Source organism: Dromaius novaehollandiae, chromosome 1, assembly GCF_036370855.1.
Source record: "Dromaius novaehollandiae isolate bDroNov1 chromosome 1, bDroNov1.hap1, whole genome shotgun sequence".
In the NCBI taxonomy this organism is placed as follows: domain Eukaryota; kingdom Metazoa; phylum Chordata; class Aves; order Casuariiformes; family Dromaiidae; genus Dromaius; species Dromaius novaehollandiae.
This window is the reverse complement of record NC_088098.1, coordinates 187,063,378-187,085,619: the sequence shown is the minus strand read 5'-3', so window position 1 is coordinate 187,085,619 and position 22,242 is coordinate 187,063,378. Positions and strand designations below refer to the sequence as shown.

General features: G+C 38.7%; 1 protein-coding gene across 2 annotated transcripts in view; it reads right to left on the bottom strand.

Annotated features, from left to right (window-relative positions):
• GTF2F2 (general transcription factor IIF subunit 2) overlaps nucleotides 1–22,242 on the bottom strand; it is a 92,540-nt gene that overhangs the window by 13,394 nt on the left and 56,904 nt on the right. For both annotated transcript variants that reach the window (XM_026108415.2, XM_026108416.2), the window contains one exon: nucleotides 4,438–4,537. In XM_026108415.2, coding sequence (XP_025964200.1) covers nucleotides 4,438–4,537 — 100 coding nt within the window. The remainder of the gene's footprint in view (nucleotides 1–4,437; nucleotides 4,538–22,242) is intronic.

The window sequence follows — 22,242 nt, the reverse complement described above, 5'->3', positions numbered from 1 at the left end:
ACTTTCTATTTTACATTCTCTGGATTATCTAAAATAAATTGAAGAGGAGTGTTTGCATTCCCTATATGCCTGCAATGTGAATATTTCAAAATTAATAATTCATTAATGTATGAAAACAACTCACATAAAACTGATGATCAAACTCTCCCTTTGTTGAAAACAAGTAATCTGCAATTGGTGTCCCAGTTGCCAATATTTTAATTAGCAACACTACTATTTGCCTCCAACTTCAGCAACAGCTCCCACTGTTGTCTAAAAACAGAGAGCATTGTGAAATGCTATTTAAAAAAAAAGCATGGTATCTGTTGTTGCTTTCTTCTTTTGTCTTGTGAATACACTGTTCATACCAAGTTACAATGCACCCTTTCATTTTCTTGCTTTCTATTTTCTTTGCAAACAAGATGTTCTTTGCAGTAGGCTCAAAATACTGAGTCATGTTACAGAATGCATGTACACTGTAAACTGATTTAGATTTATTTAAAACAGTGCAGTTTTTAAATTTAAAAAGCATTAAAATATGATTTGATTTCAAGGAAGCACCATTTTAGAACAAGCTGTCAAGAGTAGAAGTTGCTAGTTTTCCCCTGCAAGACTTCCTACAAAAATCAATTTCTCTTTGTTTATCTTCACAGTATGTAGCTAAGCTTGTTGAAAAGCTGCCAACATTGCCTTCCTGAAGGTATCATTAATACAGAAACTATGTATTACTCTTCTTTGGCAGACAGTTAATACAAAGGTGGTAAGGAAGGCATGAGAAGTGAAACCAAGAGGTTTCATCTGAAGATGTTTGAAAGAAGTATCAAAATGCCTTACATTTTTTTTCAAAATTCCTTGAAATTGGAACTGGGAGTGCAAAACCTTCTCCTCCTTTTTTAGGCTCTGCCTGAACAAAAACATTAACCTCACTCTGAAATTCATCAGTAAGCTCATCAGGACCACTACTATCAACACAATATTAGAAAGACTGACCAAGGTGAGAAAACAAATTCTGCATCCTCAAGTAATGCCTCTGCCATACTGAATTTTTTCTGAACAGCTTTTCATAGTGTGACACACCACCTACAACTTCTGGTCTCATGGACAGAGCTACATGATATCAAGAAAGATGTAAAGCTTCTCACACTGTCGGGCTTCTTAAGGTGCATGTATGCAGCAGAAGACCAGAAAGAACAGTGGAAGAGGAAACTGGTTAAGTGAAGGCAACCCATCAACAGAACAGAGATCTGCAGAAGACACCCGCAAAGTAAAAGTAAGGGTAAATGGCACGGAGCAGGGCTTCCAGCTAACTAGAAAAAGAAGAATTTACCTAAGAAGAACTTACTACAGGGGCCACTTTTTTTTAAACTCTCCTCCACTCACTGCTGATGTTTACTGAATAAGTGTAACTTGCTTTTGAAAAGTGTTGTTTTTAACTTCTGTTTACAAGAACGTGAAATTAGTGTGGTTTATTATTCTGAAGACCATCTCAGAATGGAAATGGTGATACCTATCTATCTCAATATCAGTCTGTATCTCTATGTACAATAAATCCATATCTGGTGCTAAACTGAAGAAAAAGAAACAACATTTTTCCTACCACCTGGAACACTGGTACTAACCTCTACAATCAGAGAAAACGATAACAGGGGAGAACATAAAGAAGAAACCTCTGAAGGGGTAATCAGAACCATTCTTGACTCAAGACTGCTGTAAGGATTACGCATGTATTGGTTACAATGCAACTCCTGTTACCCCAAGGCCTTCTTCCCACATTTTTCAGACAGTGCCATCATCCTGGTTTCTGGTACTGTAAAAAATTGAGATGACCCTATCAAGTATCTCTTGCTCTTTGTGTACCCCAAAACAGCAGAAAGCAACCTACATGTTAAAATTTGGCAATCAGGCCCAGTCTTCAACACTGTATTAATGTTGTATTAACACGTTAGCCATTTAAAATGAATGTTATCTTCACAAAAGCACCTTTACAACAGCAAACAATACTACAACTCAAAAAAAAATTTCTGCAGGGTTTGGAATATGTCTTCTGGAGATTTCAGGGAAATTGAAAATAACAGTACTTGTCCATAATTTGATTATACATTCCTCCAAACATCAGTTTTTTATAATTCTCATTATGGTAGAAGTAGTTGGAAATGGTTGGATAAAATCAATTATTTTGTTCCCTGTAAGGTCATAAATACTCTGTTCTACACTAATAAGATTTAAAAAAAATTAAGTATGATCACTGCCTCTATAATGACCCAGATATTCTGTTTATTTGCTGAAAGACGTGATCTGAAAGTGATGGAGGGATGGCCCAGTTGGGCCCACAGAACTTTCTGCTACAGTATGAAACATAACTAACTAATAGGAAGATTCCAGCTGCAAAAACATTAACATTGCAACCCTGTAGATATGCATATCATTTATGGATATACAGAAAATGAAGGTCCCTTTCTCAGAGAAGAAAAGCTAAATTATAATTATGGTATATAATATAATGGAATTGTAACTTCCGCTAATAAAAAGGCATTTTTAATACAATTTTTGAAGAGAAAATACTCACTTTGCTTTTCCTTACTAATGACAAAATTGGTATTCAAACAAGCTATTGCTATTTCCCGCCTACATGGCTAATTCCTTTCCTTCCTTTTGTATCGTCATTTAGGGGCACATGGAGCAGCCACATTTAAACCCCATTTAATATTCTATCATCTCTTCCTTCAAGAAATTTTACCTCTTGTTAGGTTAGCAGGTGCTGATTCCTTCCTCAGATCCCTGGAAGATGACTGAACATAGTCAGCATGTGTGGTAATTTGTACCTTTTTGCTTTTGTCTTGTGAAAAGTCTTGTCCCCAACGGAGCTTTCATATAATTAGAAGCAATGCAGTGCATTTTAAGAAAGCAGCTGCAGCTTCAAAACATCAGAAAAATAAAAAGCTTGTGGACTTGTTCTCCCAGTCTTCTGCCCTTCAAGCCATCTAACCTGAACTTTAACAAAAGACACAGTGAGAGGAAAGATGTAGGAAGTTGTCCTGCCTGGGTCTTCAGGGTCACAGGAAGGCCAAGATAATTCAATCACAAGCATGTCCTATTAGACTTCTCCCACCGAAATGCCTTTAGCCAGATACGAACAGTAAACGTGTTGCCTAAAGACTTCCATTAGATGGACAGCTATGTAACCGCTAAAAACATTATCATTAGCATGCATAAGCATCATAATTTTTTAAGGAACCTGGTTACACAGTTATCCCTGAATCTTACACAAGACTCAGATTTTTATGATGCTAACAGGACAGCAGTTTGCAACTAGATTAAAGATTCACAGATTGTCTTCAGGGTACAGTTTTATTGCTAGCGTCAATGAAATGACAGAGCTTCCCAGTATAAAGAGAATTTGTGTATCACTATAGCTTATTCCAGAATTAAAGAAGGAAAATAACAGTAGCATCATAGCATCCATATACTCCTATAAAATTGCATTGACATAGCAGGATATACTGGTGTGACTATTTTGATTAAATGTCATTCCCTTAGCTGAAATAGCTATATTGGTATGCTCATCCATGTATAGATCTGACTTTGAACAGTAACTACTCCGAACAGTCCCATGAGAGAGAAATGATTATTTTTGGTTCTGTGGAAATAGACTGCCTTTCAGAATAATGCTGAAATATCACACAGTATATTGTCATTTGTTTTATGTAAATAAAATCTTAATAAAAAGTGTAAAAGTTTAAATGACTAACATGGTGACTCATTTATAGTATGACTTAACATTCCTCACATTCAAACTAACAGTGATTATATATGCATACATACAAATTACTCAGGATCTTTAGGAAAAGGACATTACAGTCCATATGTACATCAACTGATCTGGAACAGCAGTGTGGGTGTATTATTGACAAAGTTAATGATGCAGATAATATGTACTGTGAAGGTATGAAACTGTAAAAAATTATCAGTTGTTATCCTTTTCTACTCAGGTCAGTCCCTGCAAAGGACTGGAAACTAAAGATACTTTTCTAGTCATTTACCCACCTCCATGTGATATTTTATTTGGCCCAAAGGAGTGCTTCCACATCTCACAGCTCAAAGCTGAAACTGCCTTTAATCCCAAAACTTTAAAATTACATTTCCAAAAATGAACAGAGGAAGAATGCAATAAAGAAATTCAAAAAGGCTGGTGTAAGGGAGATCTGCCTGCCATCAGGTAACACAGGAGAGTTAGAATTGGCAGACCTTGGTGATGCTGGTCTTGAGAGAGAAAGAAGATACCCAGAAAACAAACTAAGGGAAAAAAAAACAGATATCATGGAACATTTCCAGTGATAGCGGCCTGCTAGTGAGCGAAATGACTGCAGAAAGTCTGGACAGCAGGTCCATAGAGATTATGAAGTCCCAAGAGACTTGTACTGGCTAAGAGAAAAAGGGAAAACATTACAAGTTACTTACGTTATATTGATGATTAGCCACAGGTTTGTAATTGGTGGTTACAGCTTTGTCCAGCTGCTGTGATAGCCTGACAGGTTTAGAAGATTCTTCTATCTGTAGTCTTCAAAATAGAAGAAAAAGAGAATTAATAAAAGCTTCAGACAAGCACACATACAAAATGAATTCCAAAAATCTGCAAGTACAAACCAGCCCTTATGAAAGCTCAGCTGCAAACAAATAATAAGGCAAAAAAAAATGCACTTCTCTGAATTAAATTTCCTACTCTATTTCTGCTTGAAAACATCATGGATTATTAGGACACTGTATGTTACAGCAGATACTGAAATACCGAAAACTAAGCAATTTGAAGGGAAGAGAAAACTTCACCAAAAACTGCTTTTGAACACAAATTTTATCCCCAAAGTCTGACACTCAGGTAGAAGAGAAGCCCTTGCTCTGAAATAACAATCCAAACTAAAAGAAAAAAAAGATCTCCCAGATTACTCAGTTGAGGGCTGAAAAAGCTCTCAATTTACCTCTACAGACTTTCAGACAACAGTGAACATCAGACTTCATGAATGTCTCATATATTTTAATGTAAAAAAAAAAAAAATCCCTAAACCTTTCTTTCTGCATTATAATTCAGCAACAGAGTCCAAGTAACTGTTTGAAGAGCACATTTTAAAAAAACATGAACACAGAGAACTCCATCCAGGTTCAAAACAACATGCAATCAAGTCTCAACAAAACGGTTAACTAAAGGTGACCCTTAGTCCTACTTTGGAAAGACTATGAGAAGGTCTGAGGTTGAACAAATTTAGCCGAGTTCATCCATGTGTAATTTAAAGATTACTTATGACAGTTCAGATGTTCCATTTACTTCAGTTTTAGCACTGAGAAATTACTATTTGACATGGAGGCGCAAGAAACCAGCCTTTGGAAAGCTGCAGGATAACGTGCCTTCAGAGAGAAGGTCTTTATGACACATCCCATTAATATTTAGACAAAGCTGAATTGTTATCATCAGTGAAGTAATTTTGTTTCCAAAGGTATATTTTATAGGCAGAAGAATCAATTTTCATGAGACACAGTGTATGACTTTTACAGCAATAAATGTAGTGATGTTTGCTTCTTTGGAAATAAAAATAAATATGATGACATTAATGCAAATAGTACTGAAATTTTACTAATGTAAAACACAAATGTGATAAATCAGACAATACTTTAATAAAAGGGTAGAAATGTTAGAGCTCACTGATCTCTCTTTATTTCAGTAAAAAATCATAAGGTATCCAAAAACGTACATTAAAATTCACTAGACTTGACACTTGAACAACCTAAATAAATCATATCTGAAATAAGTGTTAAATTCAGAAGTAAATTCACTAGCTATAGCAAGTGGAAATAAAACCAATCTTTCAAAGCTTTTATCTCTGAACAATAGTTGCCAGCAGTTTTTCCTTGTACATAGGTATATATTTGCTTCCTTCTGAATATTTGTAAAGTTGTAATTTGTTTTATAGTTTTATCTATGCTTAAACGACCACTGCCCTGTATTCTAAATTTCTAAATCAGGAGAAGGTATGTCAATGCCTTCTTCTGTCTAAATGTAGCATGTTTTTTCCTAGCTTGAAGGAAAATCGATCTCTGGGTAAATGAGCAGTGAAGCTCTTTTTACCACTGCTCTAGCAAATAAAGGTAAAAGTTTTTACCACAAGGGTTTATCTTTGGGCCTTCAATCTAATTAAACAATTTTACATATTTTATTGATTTTGTTACTAAAGATCTCCCGAATGCTTAAGTTTTGCAGAGAGGGAAGCACCGGGCATTACAGGAAAGCTAAATCAGTATCTTCTTTCCAAATCTGTGTTTTCCTCCGCTTCTTCATTGCTTTATCTTTTTCTCCTTTGGTCTCAATGACATCTTTGTATTTATTTATTTATTTCAATAAAAGCCTCGTTAAATAGCTTGGGTTTAAACTTTTTATCATCTCCTCTTGCAGTTCTTCTCCCTTTTTCCTACTGTTCTGCCGTGGAGGGTTTTGAGTCCTCCCTCTTCCCAATTGCATCGATCTTTCACCTCACTTCTTCCCTCTCACCACTCTCCATTCAGTAAAGGAAGCAGGCATACATTTCCTGTCCAACCTTTTTGCCGATACTGCTCTTAGTCATGCAACGAGGGCTCCTGGGGATGAATCAGGTATCTAGATCCACCATGCTCTCAAAGCAGAGGACTGGACATGTGATCTGTCACGAGACCACCGAAATAACCTTCTCTAGACCTTCTGGTGCTCTCCCTCTTCTCTGATTGCTTCCATTCCTTTCTCTTCTTCTGTGTTTCCCTCCTGCCCTTTCCCGGCTGTGTAAGGTAGTCCTTGCGGCAGTGGAGGACTGTGGCCACGCTGCTGCACGTTCTCAGTGAGCACCAGGACACCATGAGCACTGCCTGCAAGTGCTAAGCTACAAGCCCTACTTCTTTATTTGTAAAGATTTTTTTATGTGTAACACCTATTCATTAATAACACCTATGTAAGGCTTTACGTTTCTCTTCTGATGTGAACTAATGAGGCCTAACGACTACTCATCCCATGGATATTCTTCACGCCCCACAGAGCCTCAGGGGCTCATGCAAAGCTGAACGGAGCAGCTGTGCCAGATTAAGACCACAGCTGGAACACTAAAAATGTGGATTGAACACCTCGGACTATTCTCAGAAGAAAGAACTTTTTAATGGCTATGGCAAAACCCCTCCATCGTCTTAATAAATTATTGATTTTAAACAGACACATAACTGAGATCTCTTTAGCCTAGAGTCTGTCATGAAATTCGGACCACTGAACGTTAAAGGTCTTTCCCTGTTCTGGCATTTTAAAATTAAAATGCAGGAAATCTCACTGCCCATTTCAGTGCAATTTCCATAAATTAATCTTTTTTGCATAAAAGAACATCAGCAATTTCTTTCTTAACATTTTTTACTCAAAAAAACTTGCTATTGCTATGCATGATAAGCATCCATTTTTTTTTTATTGTAACCTATAAACTGCTAATTTCCAAAACGGTAGCCAACAAAATGTGTAGGAGAATTAATACATTTATGAGAGACCTTCACAGGCTGATGATAGTGAAGTTCCCCAGAACACAACATTGAAAGCAAAGGAAAACTTCTTGCCTGATTAGGAAGCAGGAGGGAACCCTACCAAATGGAAATGGAAAATTAAGTTTGTTCGTGAGATGCCAGAAAACTTCAGAAGGATCTACAGGCACCAACTAACAGAAATTTATCAGCGACGAATGTATGCAGCTCTGATGGAGATATCAAAGATAGCAGTGCTGTAATTTAAGATTTCTTCTATCTGTGCCGAGAGTTTCCAAACTATGATCTATAGATCTCAGACAGTCTTTAGAAAACTGGCTAACAGTGCAATGATAACTTTTCTTCCTGTTCCTAATTGACAAATTGCTGTAGAAAGAACTAAAAATATATTACATCCCTGGTATTACTTTTTAATGGAAGCAATTACAGCAGTTGCCGCATGACAATATGGAAATCTAAACGGGAGGCTCAGTGGCTCGGGAGGCAAACCTTTCTATTAATATGCATTTATTCTACACATGCACCTTGCTCCTCTTCTCCCTAATAGCCGCCCTTCTCATTTAAATTTTCTGACGTTTCCAGATCCACCGGGAGACTGACAGACCCTGAGACTGCTTTCCTTCCATGGGATTTCCATGCAGAATAATGATCACGTAATCGTGTTTGGAGCAGCCTCTACGGCTGGACTCCCCAGAATGCACAAATACAAACACGTAAAGGGCAGGACAAATGTGCTACGTACCCCCAAATCAGCAAATTTTTACTGTGTGGATTAAGCACTAAGATTTCCTTCATGCATTACAGGGTAAAAATGAATAGCCTGTAAACATTTTACCCAGATTATTTGTTGGTACCAACACTACTTGCAGTGCAAATATGGTGTGGAGTTTTTCAAAAACCTGCCATAATTCTCTTATATTCCAAAAGTAGCATGTTGGGGGAATACAATTGTCTTTTTAAACTTGCATAGCTGTTGTTTAAAAAAGTTAACAAAATGTATATTTACATATTCTAGTAGTTGTACACTCCAAAATTTACAACAAAAGCCACGCACCTGGCATTATATCAGCCTGTTAGACTGATGTTTTAAAATGATACGGATATAATTACTTTAAAAAGCAATATTAAACCAAAATACTATGAAGCTTATACATAAAAATAAAGATTTTATACAGGTTTTTCTCAGAGTCGCTCTGCTGAATCTTAATTGAAACTGTTGGTAGGAATAAAAAAATAAAATCAATAGACATTCTGAGTCACCGCTGACACTGATTTAAAAGAGCAGTGGCTTTTTACCCTATTACTCTTTATTATGATTTCCATGAGTGTGACAGTTAAAAGCCCTAGTTATGGATCAGAACTATACAGAAGTCTCCGAGGATTTAAATTCTCCACATGACTCTTGTTGAAATAGCTAGCACCATAGTTCATGCTAATATCTCGCCTGAAAAATATTAACAGAACGCAGACTTTCTCCAAAACTGCCAATAAATTAACAACACGAAGCAGCCACCAGCTTGCACACTTCTTCCTCCCCAAGATCAAATATAGCTCCTCTGCCCTGAAATACAGCAAATAACCAGCATGGCATCAAATCCACCGCAGTTATTCCCCAGTAAAATATATTTTATACCGCAACCCTGATTTGTCATTGTGACTACAGTTAAAAAAGGGGAAAAAAAAACATTGAAGCAGGTTAGAAATAATTGTACGGTACTTGTCAACATGCAGCAGACTCATAAGAAGAGACAGATGAAGGCAATATGTACATTCCTATGAAGAGATGCTCAAAGGCTTTTAAAGATATTAATCTTCCAGCAACGAAAAATAAAACTGAGAGCTTGAGACTAGATGACTGACTCTGTTTAATCTATCACAAAACAAGAGTTTCAAAGACTGGAAGCAGGTATTAATCAAAAATGTTGCTAGAGCTTGAATTCTTGACATTTCTGAAGAAACTGTCATAAAGACAGGACTGAAAAGCTTTGCTACCTTTTTGTGCTTGGTTTTATTTATACAGGGCCCCAGTAGATAAGGACCCAGCCTTACTGATGCAAAAAAGCAAATGTTGATCTGCTCCTCAGCAGCAACATCACACTACAAAGACACACTGTCATCTCACCTGACAAGAGTAGGTCTGCAGACCAAAGGGGTAGAAACGCAAACTCTCGAGCTCTGCATAATTCTGCAGCGTCTTTTTTGACTTCTCACAGAAGTTCCCAGCACTGTACCAGAGGACTGAACGCTAAGAATAATGGTTTTTTAGTCCCCTACTCAATAATTTTGCACACACAGGCTGCATTACATGATGTTTTAGGATACCTGGTGAAAGCGACAAAGTCTTTTTCTTTGCCTTTGTATTTTGCTAAGTGCCCAGGCGTGAGAGAGGCAGGCATTCAGCTTCCTTTTCCTGCAAAATCTCTTCCAAAACAAGCTATTAAATTAAATAATATATGTAACAGTACAGCTTCACACCTGCTCCTCTCGTGTTTATTTGGACTATCACACCTTGCTTAGGCTCCCGTGGCATCTTTTCTAACTTTTTTCCTAAGTAAGAGTATAAATTATATAACAAATGAGCTGATGATAGAGATGAACACTCCTAAGAGATGCTGAAACTTCCTTAAGTTTTCATAATTCAGGGATAACTAAGGGAACTCAGCACCCTGCTGGGCACATTCTACTAAAGCAACTCTATGAAACAGCCCAACCACAAACTGCATAGGAAATTACAAGAGCAACTTTGAATGTGAAAATGCAGATTAACTAATAATAATCATGACAACCTGTTGCTGAAGTACAAAGCACTCCGTCTATGTTATGAAATGTTAAAACTAGCAATGTGCAAATTAAGCAAGTTTTGTTTTGCTGCAGAAGAAAAGTCCTATTGTCTCATGTTAAATGTTAGTGGAATAATTGCAGCCCATTGCACAGATGACTCTCACAGTGTCTCTCCGACAGAGAATGCTGCCCCAGTATACACGCTAAGGCGAAGCTAGTGAATGCATCTCCAGCTATAAGGAATAGGGGCAGGCAGACACAAGCTGAATAGAAATAGCATGGTGTGCATTTGCCAGCATTAAATAACCAAATGTTTCAGATTACTACTATAGAATATGATTTGTAACTAATTTAAGTCCTAAAATGCTGGTATTTCAAGAAAAGTGCTGCAATTACTTTGGGTTCAGGAAACCTATTACTTTTTTCAGAAGTTGGCATCTTGTGTATGTTGAAGGCTGAGCAATGAATCATTTGAATATACAGTATGTTCAGATCTAATATAGAGACAAGCACCATAGTCATAACCGAAAGCTCCGATTCTATATATTTTTCTGATATAACACAAGAGATGAAATGAATGACAATTCAACAATAAAGAACAATTTCTTACGTATTTTGTTTTCCAGTTTGATAAAATGGGAGTAATAGATTAAAACTACCAAAATCTCATTTTTCTCTCCGAGTTTAGTGTTATAAAATATACTAAAAGGATTTAAATCCTTTTGGGTGGAGAGTGTGAAGATAACTAATGTAAAAATAACACTGACTTAAGTATCCTAGGAGTGACATAGTTGATCAATAACATTCCCTAGTGTTATTCGCTTAAGTGACGCCCTAGTACAGTTCACATGAAGAAAACTATGGGATCTGCTTGGCATCATGGATATGTTTAATTAAGCTCACATGTATCTAATGGGCACTTCTATAGACGCGATCTGATGCTAATGGACTCAGGCTCCGGCAGTGACTGGCCCATTCTGGGGACATGGTGGAGGTTTGTTATTCAAGGGTGAGCTTGAACAGGAATTGTATTTCAGAGATATCTTTTATGCAGTGTGACCATTCACCTTTGCGAAGCAAGGCAGCCACATGGTAACTCCATATTTTCCTTGCCCTTCTAGAGGGGCCTGGGTCAATCCAGCATAGTCCCTGAGCAGGATGAAAAGTTCCTTACACAGTCGTCATGCTATGCCTCCATAGAAAGGCCAATCACAGTTAATCAAACTTATCACAAAGGAACCACCATTTTCTTATTACAGTTCACATATATTGGAAGAACAGAGATTTTTTTTCAGTTCTGCAGTTGTTGTAAATGTCAGGATTTTGCAGTCCTTTCCACGCTGCACTCATCATATTCAATCACTTAGTGCCCAGAAGGGAAACGAAACCTTCTGCACTGGCTTCTACTGTATTATCAATGTTTTCTTATGAACACACACACCACAAATGTCTCTGTTCTGTCCAGTTTTCAATCTGACACATATCTCAACACAAGTGAAAAGATCAAATTCAAGAACAAACAAAAACAGAGCAAGAAGGAACAATCTTCTCCAAGACCCTAACCAGGGTGCAGGTGCATCAGTGCAAGCTCCACTATATACAGCACTTGTATACAGAGCAGCTTGTCTTGATTTCTAAGTAGGTAAAACTGCAGGATGCCTGGGTAGCTGTACTTGTGGCTCATTCCCATGACAAAAAAAAAAAAAATCTAAAACTAGGTTTAAAAAGGATCTGAAAGTCCTTTTGTGTTGTCTGGTGCATGCAGGCTATCTTAAGCAGGCACATGAGGCAAGGCATAAAACTGGCAGAGTTACAAAAAGAAAAGATTAGGCAGAATGTCAGAAGAAGTCAGAACAAAGGTAATATTTAGGCTAGACCTCTGAAGAGACATAAAAATATACATGAAGCACTTCAGCTTTTCATGGAAAAAAGACTGGAAGGCAGCACAGAAATCGGAAGAGAAGCACGGCCAAATAGGAATCGTAGGACAGGAAAAGCATTTGGGTTGACATATTCTGGAAAAATAGGAAGGGAAAAGAGAAGCTTGAAAAGTCCCAGGTGCCTTTGGATTTATTCAGTTAAGGTTTCCATGTAGGAAGGATCCATCTAACCAAACACAGGCCTCTACCTCTGAATCATCCTACATTTTCTTTACAGCAATCTGTACAACACACGCAGATGTCTGTGTCCTAAGTGTGGGTAGGAATGAGCACACAGTGAAATAGCTTCCTTGCATGGAAGCACCAGGTAACTCACAAGACCATTAGTAATACTACAGAAGGTAAAGACTCGAGATCTAGGAAAAGTGAATCATCAGCCATCTAAGTAGGACAGAAGTAGTACAGTCCTTTAATTTTAACACAAAGATAACCCTCTTGGATTAAAAACAGATAAATTCCTTTAGAAAGGATCACATACAACTTTAACTACATACATATGCATGCACACATATTTTGGCTGTTCCTATAAAAAGGGAGAAAAAGATCCTTCAGGAAACAATTATACAGTAACACTTCTTCCTCTTTTATGCTACTAGACAATTTAAAAGGTAAGCTAGAGAAGGAAATAAACGACTGAATGGCTATGGTGAGGAGTTACACTTCTTGAAAATGTATAAATGTTCTCAAATAATGCAAAGACAGTATTAAGAAGTGCACTTTTAAGGCAGTAGAGTAAGAAATACCAAATCTTATCTCCTCTACTGCTGGCTGAAGACCTTTTCTTGCTTCACAGCTGTATGTTAGGAAATCTCTTATCTCTCACTAAAAGGGAGGTTTATTTTAAATCTTCAAGAAACAAAGCAAACAATACCAATCAACTAACCAAGAAATAAATACATGTTTTTGACCAAGTTTTTGAAACACCATTGACAAAATTCAGACTGCTAAGGAAAGACAGCGTAGGTTGAATCCATGACAGAAAGGGTTAAACCCTGCCAGCTCTGAGCACTTGAGTTTTGATCCAGGCAACAAGTCATGCATGTGCCCACGATAGGTTGACAAGATTTTGAACAGGAAAGTGGGACAAGGCATCTTTAAAGTCGAGTACCGCTCCTATCTCCGCACTGTGTTACATGCACATCCTCCTGAACATGACCCAGTTTGGCATCCTGGTCTCATCCAGACTTCAGGGACTATCAAAGAGATGTTTTGGTAGGGCGCTACAGCTCAGCACGGATGGCTGGGAAGAGCGGGCATGCAGCTGAAATAAGCTTAGAGGAAAGCCTGTGATCTGAGCAGCTCTTGCTCTTCTCTTCTACGGGGCTGACGGGCAACCATGGTGGGGACCTGCCTCCAGCAAACGTCAGGGGCTGCTCTTCGCTGTGGCTCAATGAGCAGCAACTGCATTACGCGACGTGGCCTTCCCAGCTAAGGTAAGCTACGGAGACTTTCTCTGGGGCCACTGGACAAGGTCCTGTATTTTAGGCCTGCCTTGGTTACTCTGCTGTGCCCACTCTCCCACCAATCTGCCTGTGTTGAAGTGAGTGTGCCTGTTCTCAGCAGCTTGCAGGACTGAGCTATAAATCATTTGCTATTTAAAAAAAATTGCAACTTGAATAGTTTCTTTGATAACGTAAACCAATTAGTTCCGATATTATGCCTGACTGGATAAGAGGGAAGAAAAAATCTGACTTCCTAATGTAAAAAGCAAGACAAGACAGATCTTTAAAAACGAAGTTACGTTCAGTATTTATATATTTGAAGGACAGAAATTACCATTATAGTCATCAAATGATAATCTAAATTTTCCTCCTGTGTACCACTGACTGAAGAGTATTCAGTGATATTTCAAGCTCATAATTCCAATTCTATTGTGCTACGTCATTTATAGAAAAACATCCTGTCATGATTCAAGAAAACAAAAATGAAGAATCACCATATGCCCATGCCTTTCTTATTGTATTTTTTAAAGACAGAGCCTCCTTTCCCACTTCAGTTATCAAAGATGCGGTCTCCTTTCCTGCTTCCATTTTCCTTAGTCCTGAGACTGCTCAGTAACGAATGTATCTTTCTATTTGTTAGATATTATTTCAAACAACTTAGATTTTAGAAGAGGAATTTTAAATTCTCAACTATTAATAATTTCTAAAATTAAAACAAAATATCCCAGCCTCAAAATCATAAAAGCCCTATTTTCTTGCCAAAAGTAACCTGCGGTGCTTGCTGTTACTTTGAAAACAATGGCACAAATAACAGGGACTGGTAAGTCTAGTCAACAAAAACCAAACATCTCTTGTCAGTGACTGCAGATCCAGAAATAGTGTAACATTTTGCAATAGGTAATAAGAAAGGAGAACTTTAGGAAAGAGTATCCTAAACAGAAAAGCCACATCTTTACCAAATACCAAAAAGCATAGGCCTTGAAGTATTGGTAAAAAGGTAGATGACTTACAAGCTCAGCCAATTTGCTCTGGAGTTCTTTTGATGAAATTGCTCATGTCTCAGGCTGAACCTTTCTTCCTCTTTGAGTGGTACCAACTCTCTCCCAAAACATCTACTTACAGCTGCCAGCACCCTGCCTCTGGCTACGCACTGCCATCTCTACGTCTCCCTTTGCAGCTACCTCCCGGCACCTCCGATAGCTCTGCAAACAGCAACAGCAGCTGCCTCCCTTGTGGATCTTCCAGTTGAAATTTACTGTAAGCAATTTAACAGCTTGTAGCAATCTGGGAAACATTTGGAACACTTCCCCAGAAAATCTAGCTGGCTCAAACTCTTCAGGTTTTCTTCTGCCTCTCCCTTCCACGCCTGGAGACCCAAAATACCAGAGAGCAGACGGCCTTCCTGAGGACATCCGCCTCCCTTCCACTAAGATCAACTTGGAAGCAACCAGCAAGAGAGACTGCTGCAAAGGGCATTAAAAAGTGACTACTTACAGAGAGCATCGTGCAGGCACATGTGCTAATGTGTCAATGACTGTATACTGTCGTTCCAGCTTCAAAGCTAATCTTGCACAGTTCATCTACTGTTCGATAGCTTAGCTACACGCTCACTCTAAACTGCTGACTTAAACCACCCAACACTTTCTCCAGAAAGCAATGAGAACCGACCTGGTGTTAAGTGAGCTCTGAATCCATACTTAATACAAACCAAATTAGCATTAAGTTAAAGAGAAAAGCTGCGTAGGCTCAGCAACTTCTGGACTCCTACACCATGAACAACAGCAGACAGACAAAGAAACCCGTTTTTCTCCTTAGTCCATGTGACAAAAGCAGTCTTGCTTATCCTCCAGCTGGAAAACTTATCGGTTTCTCCTACTAGCTGAAGAAACAAAGAAACCTAACAAGGCAAGTCAAAGAGCCGACTGAAAGATGTATCTGTCAAAGGAGAAAACTTTCTTTTTTTTAAATGTTTGATCATCATTCTTTCAGCCAGCTGTATTGCCTTTGCCAACTGTACAGCACTCCACAGCTGTGCTGTATTTGTCCAAGTAGTTTAATCATATTTTATCCCCTCTTATTTTGTAAAACAAGAGGTTTCCCAGCTCAGCCCTCCAGTACCACCTGTCCACCTCAACCTGAAAATCGCCGCCACAACACTACCAGGCTGCGGGTTAGGAGGGGACCGTGCTCCCACCGCAGCGCGAGCGGCTGCGCCAGGCTGGCGCAGGGAACGGCCCTGCGGGGCAGCCCCTGCTCCGAGCCCAAGGGCCGCGTCCCTGCGGATGGACCTCGCGGCCGGGAGGCGACGCCACGGGGCAGAGCCCCGGCTCCAGGCACCTTCCCCCAGGTCTATTCTTTGAAAGCTGCTGCAGTGGGAAAACTTCTGTTTCATGCTCATTTGCTTTAAAAAAAGTCAGCTTTGCTTTTGTGCATCCTCTCCAGGGCTGAAGGTGCTAGTCGCTGGCATGTGGTTATTAGCCACTGACAAGAGCAGCCCTCTCTCTGTATTTTGACAATACCTTCAGGATTTGTATGGGGTGACTCAAGACTCGCCTTCAAGCTCTGCTACAACTTTAAACAAACAATTCTTCCTCGCAGTCATTAAAAAATAAAAAAGAAACCTTTCCAATACATTCTTCAGCTAAAAACACACTGCCGACCAGAAGGCAGAACTAAGAGATGGCTATGTTTTCAAGCAACTGAGTACAGAAGCGCAAGATATCGCTTTGAATTTTAAAAGTGTATTTTTAAAACTAAGCAGGCCTTTGTTTTGGCAAATAAAGCCATAACCTGGGTAGCTCAGAACCTGGGTAGCTCAGAATATTCTCTTTTGAATGTTCCCAAGACAACTTATTGGTTAAAAAATAAGCTTAGCCCCATGCATCTCTCAGGTCGGCTACATTAGTATTCTCCTCTTAATTAGAGACTTTCAGAAGAGTGTCTGTAACTCGTGAATAGGAAAAAGCTCACCCAGGCTCTGTGAAGCACTACTTGTTCTGTTATTTAATAACCCTCCCCAAAGACTTGATTAGAGATTCACCTGGCATGACAAATTCCAAAATCAGTTCATGGCTGAAGCACAAATGTTGTCTAGCTTCCCTAACAAGAAGCTGCGTAATTGGGTTTGCCCATAAGCTCTGTGTGAAAGCCGCCTCCATGCACGTGTAATCTGGTTGAGTACATCCTCCACAGAAACAAGGCTGCAAAGAAGCTTCAGCACCTTTATATTTTAAACGCTGCTCTGCATAACTTTTCTTAATGACATTTATGGCTGCAATTAAAAAAATATATACAGGAAGAGATACTTTACAAAGTTTCACCAGTTTGTCATAAAAACTCACAGAATCAAATTTGACAATCAGTTATCTGAACGTGAAATATGATATACTGAAAAACTTAATGTGAGAAAAATCAGATTAAAATTTTCCAAAAAATTCTACAAAGTGTCTTGGGATTAGCGATTTTGTGAGTTGCAAATTTTTAAAAAACATTTAACACTGATGCGGCAAATACTCAGTACTGAACAATACACTAACTGTGTCTGCACCTACTTTCATATTAGTAAACACAGGCCAGCTCACAACGATGTGAATGGCTGGGTATGCGTGCTCTTTCAAATGGCATACACGGTACATTTTTTGGAGCAATCATTTTATATCACATATACTTACCACTCATCAACAAAACAATCTTCATTTTCCCAACTCATGCATTTCCCATTAAATCCCATTCTTTTTGAACATTTCTACCACCCTCCAGTATGTTTTTCTTGCATATTCATTACTGGTCGTGTACAAAATTAAAGGTAAGAGCCTCTCCAGGAGAATGGGGAAAACAACTCATCTTTTGTGAAAGTCACAACATTTGACAGCTCTGGAGTTGGTGGACAGGGTTTAAATTGCCTGGGAGAAGACGAATTTTTAAATTCTACCCTTAGTCCCCAGGATGTAAGGAGAAAAGAGCTGGGAAAAGGAATCACTCAAGAGAAACAAACAGATGTAACAAATATTTCGTTCTGAAATGCTGAGAATAGTACAGCACTCACTCAGAAATGTAAGAAGCCTAACAGGTTTCTTCCAAATCAACACATTTGTATCATGTTATTTCTGCAATATTTTTCAGAGTACTTGCTCTACTCCACCACACACGCTAATTTTATTAACTCCGCAAGACTTTGGAGATTCTCACATCCTTCAGTGCAGAAGGAAATGGAACATAAATTACCTATTGCTTTCCATCTTTATTGCTTGCAACATCTGGGGCTGCAAGCATTTTGTTTTTGTCGTAAGTGGGGAGAATAAAGCTGTCTCTACTAGCATGTTTCTTAAGCTACACAGAGACTCAAGACTTCTATGGCAATTCATCATTTCGCCCTAAGTAGCTTCTGTTTTAGTGGTTGCACAATCGGACTGAATTGGAGGAGAGAGATACCATATACTGTACTCTCTTCTGCATTTGGCTTAGTAAAAACAGAACACAAACAGCTCTTGCTGGTTATGGTCCTGATTATTTTTGGAAAGCCCTCCATTCTGAAAAAACAATAAACTACTTTTTTACAATGGGAAAAATGCCAATTTAAGAGAATTTCTGTTCTAATTAATTTGAAATTCCTCTCCCCTTCCCAAATTGGGAAAGTAATTTGCCATCGTTTCTTCTCAAGTGTAAATTTTGTTAATGGCTGCATGAAAACTAGGTATGCAAAAAGGACTGGCAGTACACAGTTTTAAACAGAAAAAAATAAGCAAACACCAAATCATAAAGAACATAATTTTGTGGATTTAAACAACATGCCTTTACAGTAGGGTATTCTGGTATGTGATACCCAGTGTAACACATGAAAGAAACACCTTTCTATAGCGAAACACAAACAACCTGGAATGGGACTTTTCCCGTTGCACATGTTCCATGACAGACGGGTACTGGAGTGGTATGTGCTGCAAACCAGATTAAATCAGTTTTAGAAACTGAATTCCGTCGATGAACAGATTGCATCATCTGCTTCTACTAATGCACATTAAAGAATGTTTATTTTCCATATCTACATCTTTACGCCATAATCTGAAGACTGCAAAAGAAATAGGTATAGCTTAGCTACCTAGCTCAGGCTAGGTATAGCTTACAATGACTGAAGAGCATTACCATTTCTGGATTTCAAGGGTGTAGACGAAAAAGCTGTTAGGTTAGGTGTGAAGGCCATGTAATGAAGTAATGAAACAAAATTGAGCAAAAGAATACTAGAGATACTACCAGATACTGCAGTGATAAGAGAAGAACAAATGCAAAAAGCATAGATGTAATAAAGTTCCTTACTGATAACATGCAGAAAAAGAGAGGAAAAAATCTCTCAACTGAAGTGTTAAGTAGAGCTGGCTGGAAATCCAAATTTTTATTGCATGATTTTTGTGTTTTCAGGAAAAAAAATCTTGAATCAGGAGATAAGCCAACATTTAAAGTTTTCATGGAACAGAAATCCTTCAAAATTTTGTTTTGGAAACCCAAACATGATGCTCCCAAAACAAAATATGTTTTCCCAGTATCCTCAGCAGCTGCTGACTGAAATTAATGCAGTTCCTGTCATCTCACAACTGCTATTTCAGTGGTTTGCTGTAGTGACAAAAATGAGAAAATGTATCCTTGCCTGCAGCCAGTGCCTGCCAGGGTTTCTGGCGTGGCTTGTTTCTGGCGGTCCAGCTGCATGAGCTGCCCTGAAATCCCAGGGCCTGGCAGCTCCCCCAGTTACCCACTGTCAGGGCAGCCGGCCAGATGAATTTAGAAATCCTAGCAACTCCTACAGAGAAACCCATCTTACAGGCAGCCAAGAAGCCAGGCTGACGCATTGGTTAGGAACCCGCCTGATTTGCAAGCTTTGAGAAACAAATCTGAACTAAATGCTTGAGAAGCCAGGGTGAGATTTCAACGTTGCTATTCTGTTCATTCTCACTAGTGAGGATGCTATAGTCTAAGGCCAGTAAGATACTACAGTCAATTAAATGATCTTTCACTGAAGGATGGTAGTCCTCTTCGTAAGTACAATATAGGAAACAAGAACAAAGCGCTGTTATGGCCCACTATAAACTCACTGCGCACCTAAATGATCAGTACAGTTCTGGCTCCCCTTCCCAAATGTGATATTTTAGAAATAAAAAGGGTTTAAAGAAGGGCAGCAAGAATGATCAAAGGTACAGAATGAGTTATATTACAAGGGAAAATAAAGCAGACTAGGTCTCCTCAATGCTGGAAAAGAGACAAACAAGGGATGGAGAGATGTCTGAGGTCTATAAACTCATTTGATTCACGAAGAGAGCAAATAGGGAACAATTGTGCTGTGTGAATATCAGAACTAGCAGGGATTAAATAAAACTAGAAGATAGGGAAATTCAAAGCAAATACAGGAAAGGAATTCTTCACACAACTTGTAAATAAACCATGGAACTCCTTGCTGCAGGATGTTACAGATGCTAAAAACACATAGGGGTTCAAAAGGATAAACTCTTGAAAGAAAACTGTATTAAGGGCTATTAAATACCAAGACACCTCAACTTTTCTTGAGATACACGCCACTGGAGACTCGGAGATTACGCTGAGGAAGTATCTGCAAGCACTTGCCCTGTTCTAACAGTCTTCTCTAAGTTCCCCTTTATTGATAACTCTTGGCGACAGGATACTTGGTGAGATGGGCTTCTACTCTGATGCAGCAGAATCATTCTTAAAATCAGGCCTACAACATGTTATATCTAGTCACAGGACCAGCACAAGACATGCTGGATTTGCCAGGAAAATGGGAGAGCCTGGGTATCTCTCCTTCCCTTGAGCAGCGCAAGGGTATGAGGTATGTACTTTGGATCACATAAGAGTCTGTCTACCCTTTGAAACTGCAGCATAGCTACATTCAAGTCTGTAAGAAAGAGATGAATATGTGGATGTGTTAAGTGCTTACTCCAGCTAAAGAGACCTGGCAACCCAGCGAGAGGAAATATCCAAGACATTGTTGTGATTTCTTCTCGCTCAGCTGAAATGACAGTCCTGAGAAATGTTAATTACTGGGACAGTAAATCAAATGTCATAAACTGCTATAGAAGGTTAGAAAAAAAAGAACGTTAATGACATTCCAAATACGTGGTAGGTTTAATTAGCTTCTACGCAAAGGTACCTCTTAACAGAAGAATGGGATCCAACATAGGGATACAAAGGCATACATTGTAATCCTATTGTTGGAAATGAAGAGAAGAAAAATTAAAAGGGAGACTATGAGGGAAGAAGAATCACGTATGACCCACACAGACAGAAAAAACTCTGAATTAGGTTTTGCATGAAGCTTGAAAATGAAATAGAAATTCACAGAAGTTCTGGCTGTGCAGAGGAGCACCACCGCTTCACTCCCCACAGCTGAGCCGGTCACCTCCTCCACACGTCTGCTTCCCCGCTTGAAAGCATGGCATAAAACTGACTTTAAAATGCAATGCCCTTCCTGACCCTTGGATCAGAAATCTTGCAGAGTATTAATGACCCCCACTGGGCCATGCCTCGGATATGCGAATAAACTGCAGGCTGAACGGGTAAGTCAAACATAGGCAGAAAAGGAGAAAAAGGGAAACATTGCTGCTGGAAAATGAAACTACAGAGAATTTAAACTACTTGCTCAAGATGGACATCTGCAATAAGGCTGGATATGGTATGATAGAAAAGAATGAAACAGAAGTAAAAAATGTATGGAAGTTACTGCATTTAGGTAGGATAAAGTAAGATAATCATGACCTGATCAATATGAAGACAGTCTCTAGCAGGGAAGCCTATGTATCTGTACAGGCACACGTGTAGCTTCAGATAGGCTAATTTCCTAAAGCTAGAGAAAAAAAACAAGAAAAATATATATAGAAAAATGTTACAGAAAATTGGGAGATTTTTTAGGAAGAATTTTTTAAATAATCAAGAAGACACAAATCCATTAAAAAAGGACAATTTCTGCTAATAGGAGTAATGGCACAATATGGAGGAAAAAGGGTATCCAACAAATGGAGACAGGAGGCAAACAGAATGCAATCTTGAGTTATTAATTTTCTGTACTTCACATAGGCAACTAGGGACAGCAGATAGACTTCTGTTCCTATATTATGTGTTCTTAGCAGAAACAGATCCATTTGTCGGACAGAGCTAGTGAAGCTGCTATTGCCCTTTAAACTCCATCCGGAAGTCAAAACACAGCATCCTGAAGCTTTTCCAATGAGGAATAGAAATTGCTGATGGAGTCAAATTTATTTCTTCCTTGTAATCTTGCTTCTTTAAGAAAAACGTATACAGTGGCATTTTCCTTGGACCAGCTACTAGCTGCTTGCTTTGAGTCCTTTATTCCGATGGCGTTGTTTCCGAAAGGCTCTTATCTACTACAGCCAGAAACTACACTTGAACAAGATGCTTCTCACGTCAGCTGGCTTTTGTATAGCTAAACCATCGAAATCTGACTTTTCTTTCCCTTCTTTATTAATATTGCCATGAACTCGAAGTACCTCTAAGTCTTCCAAAACCTTCAATCCTTCATTTTTTTCCTTTTAAATTAGGAAGTATTCTGAGCA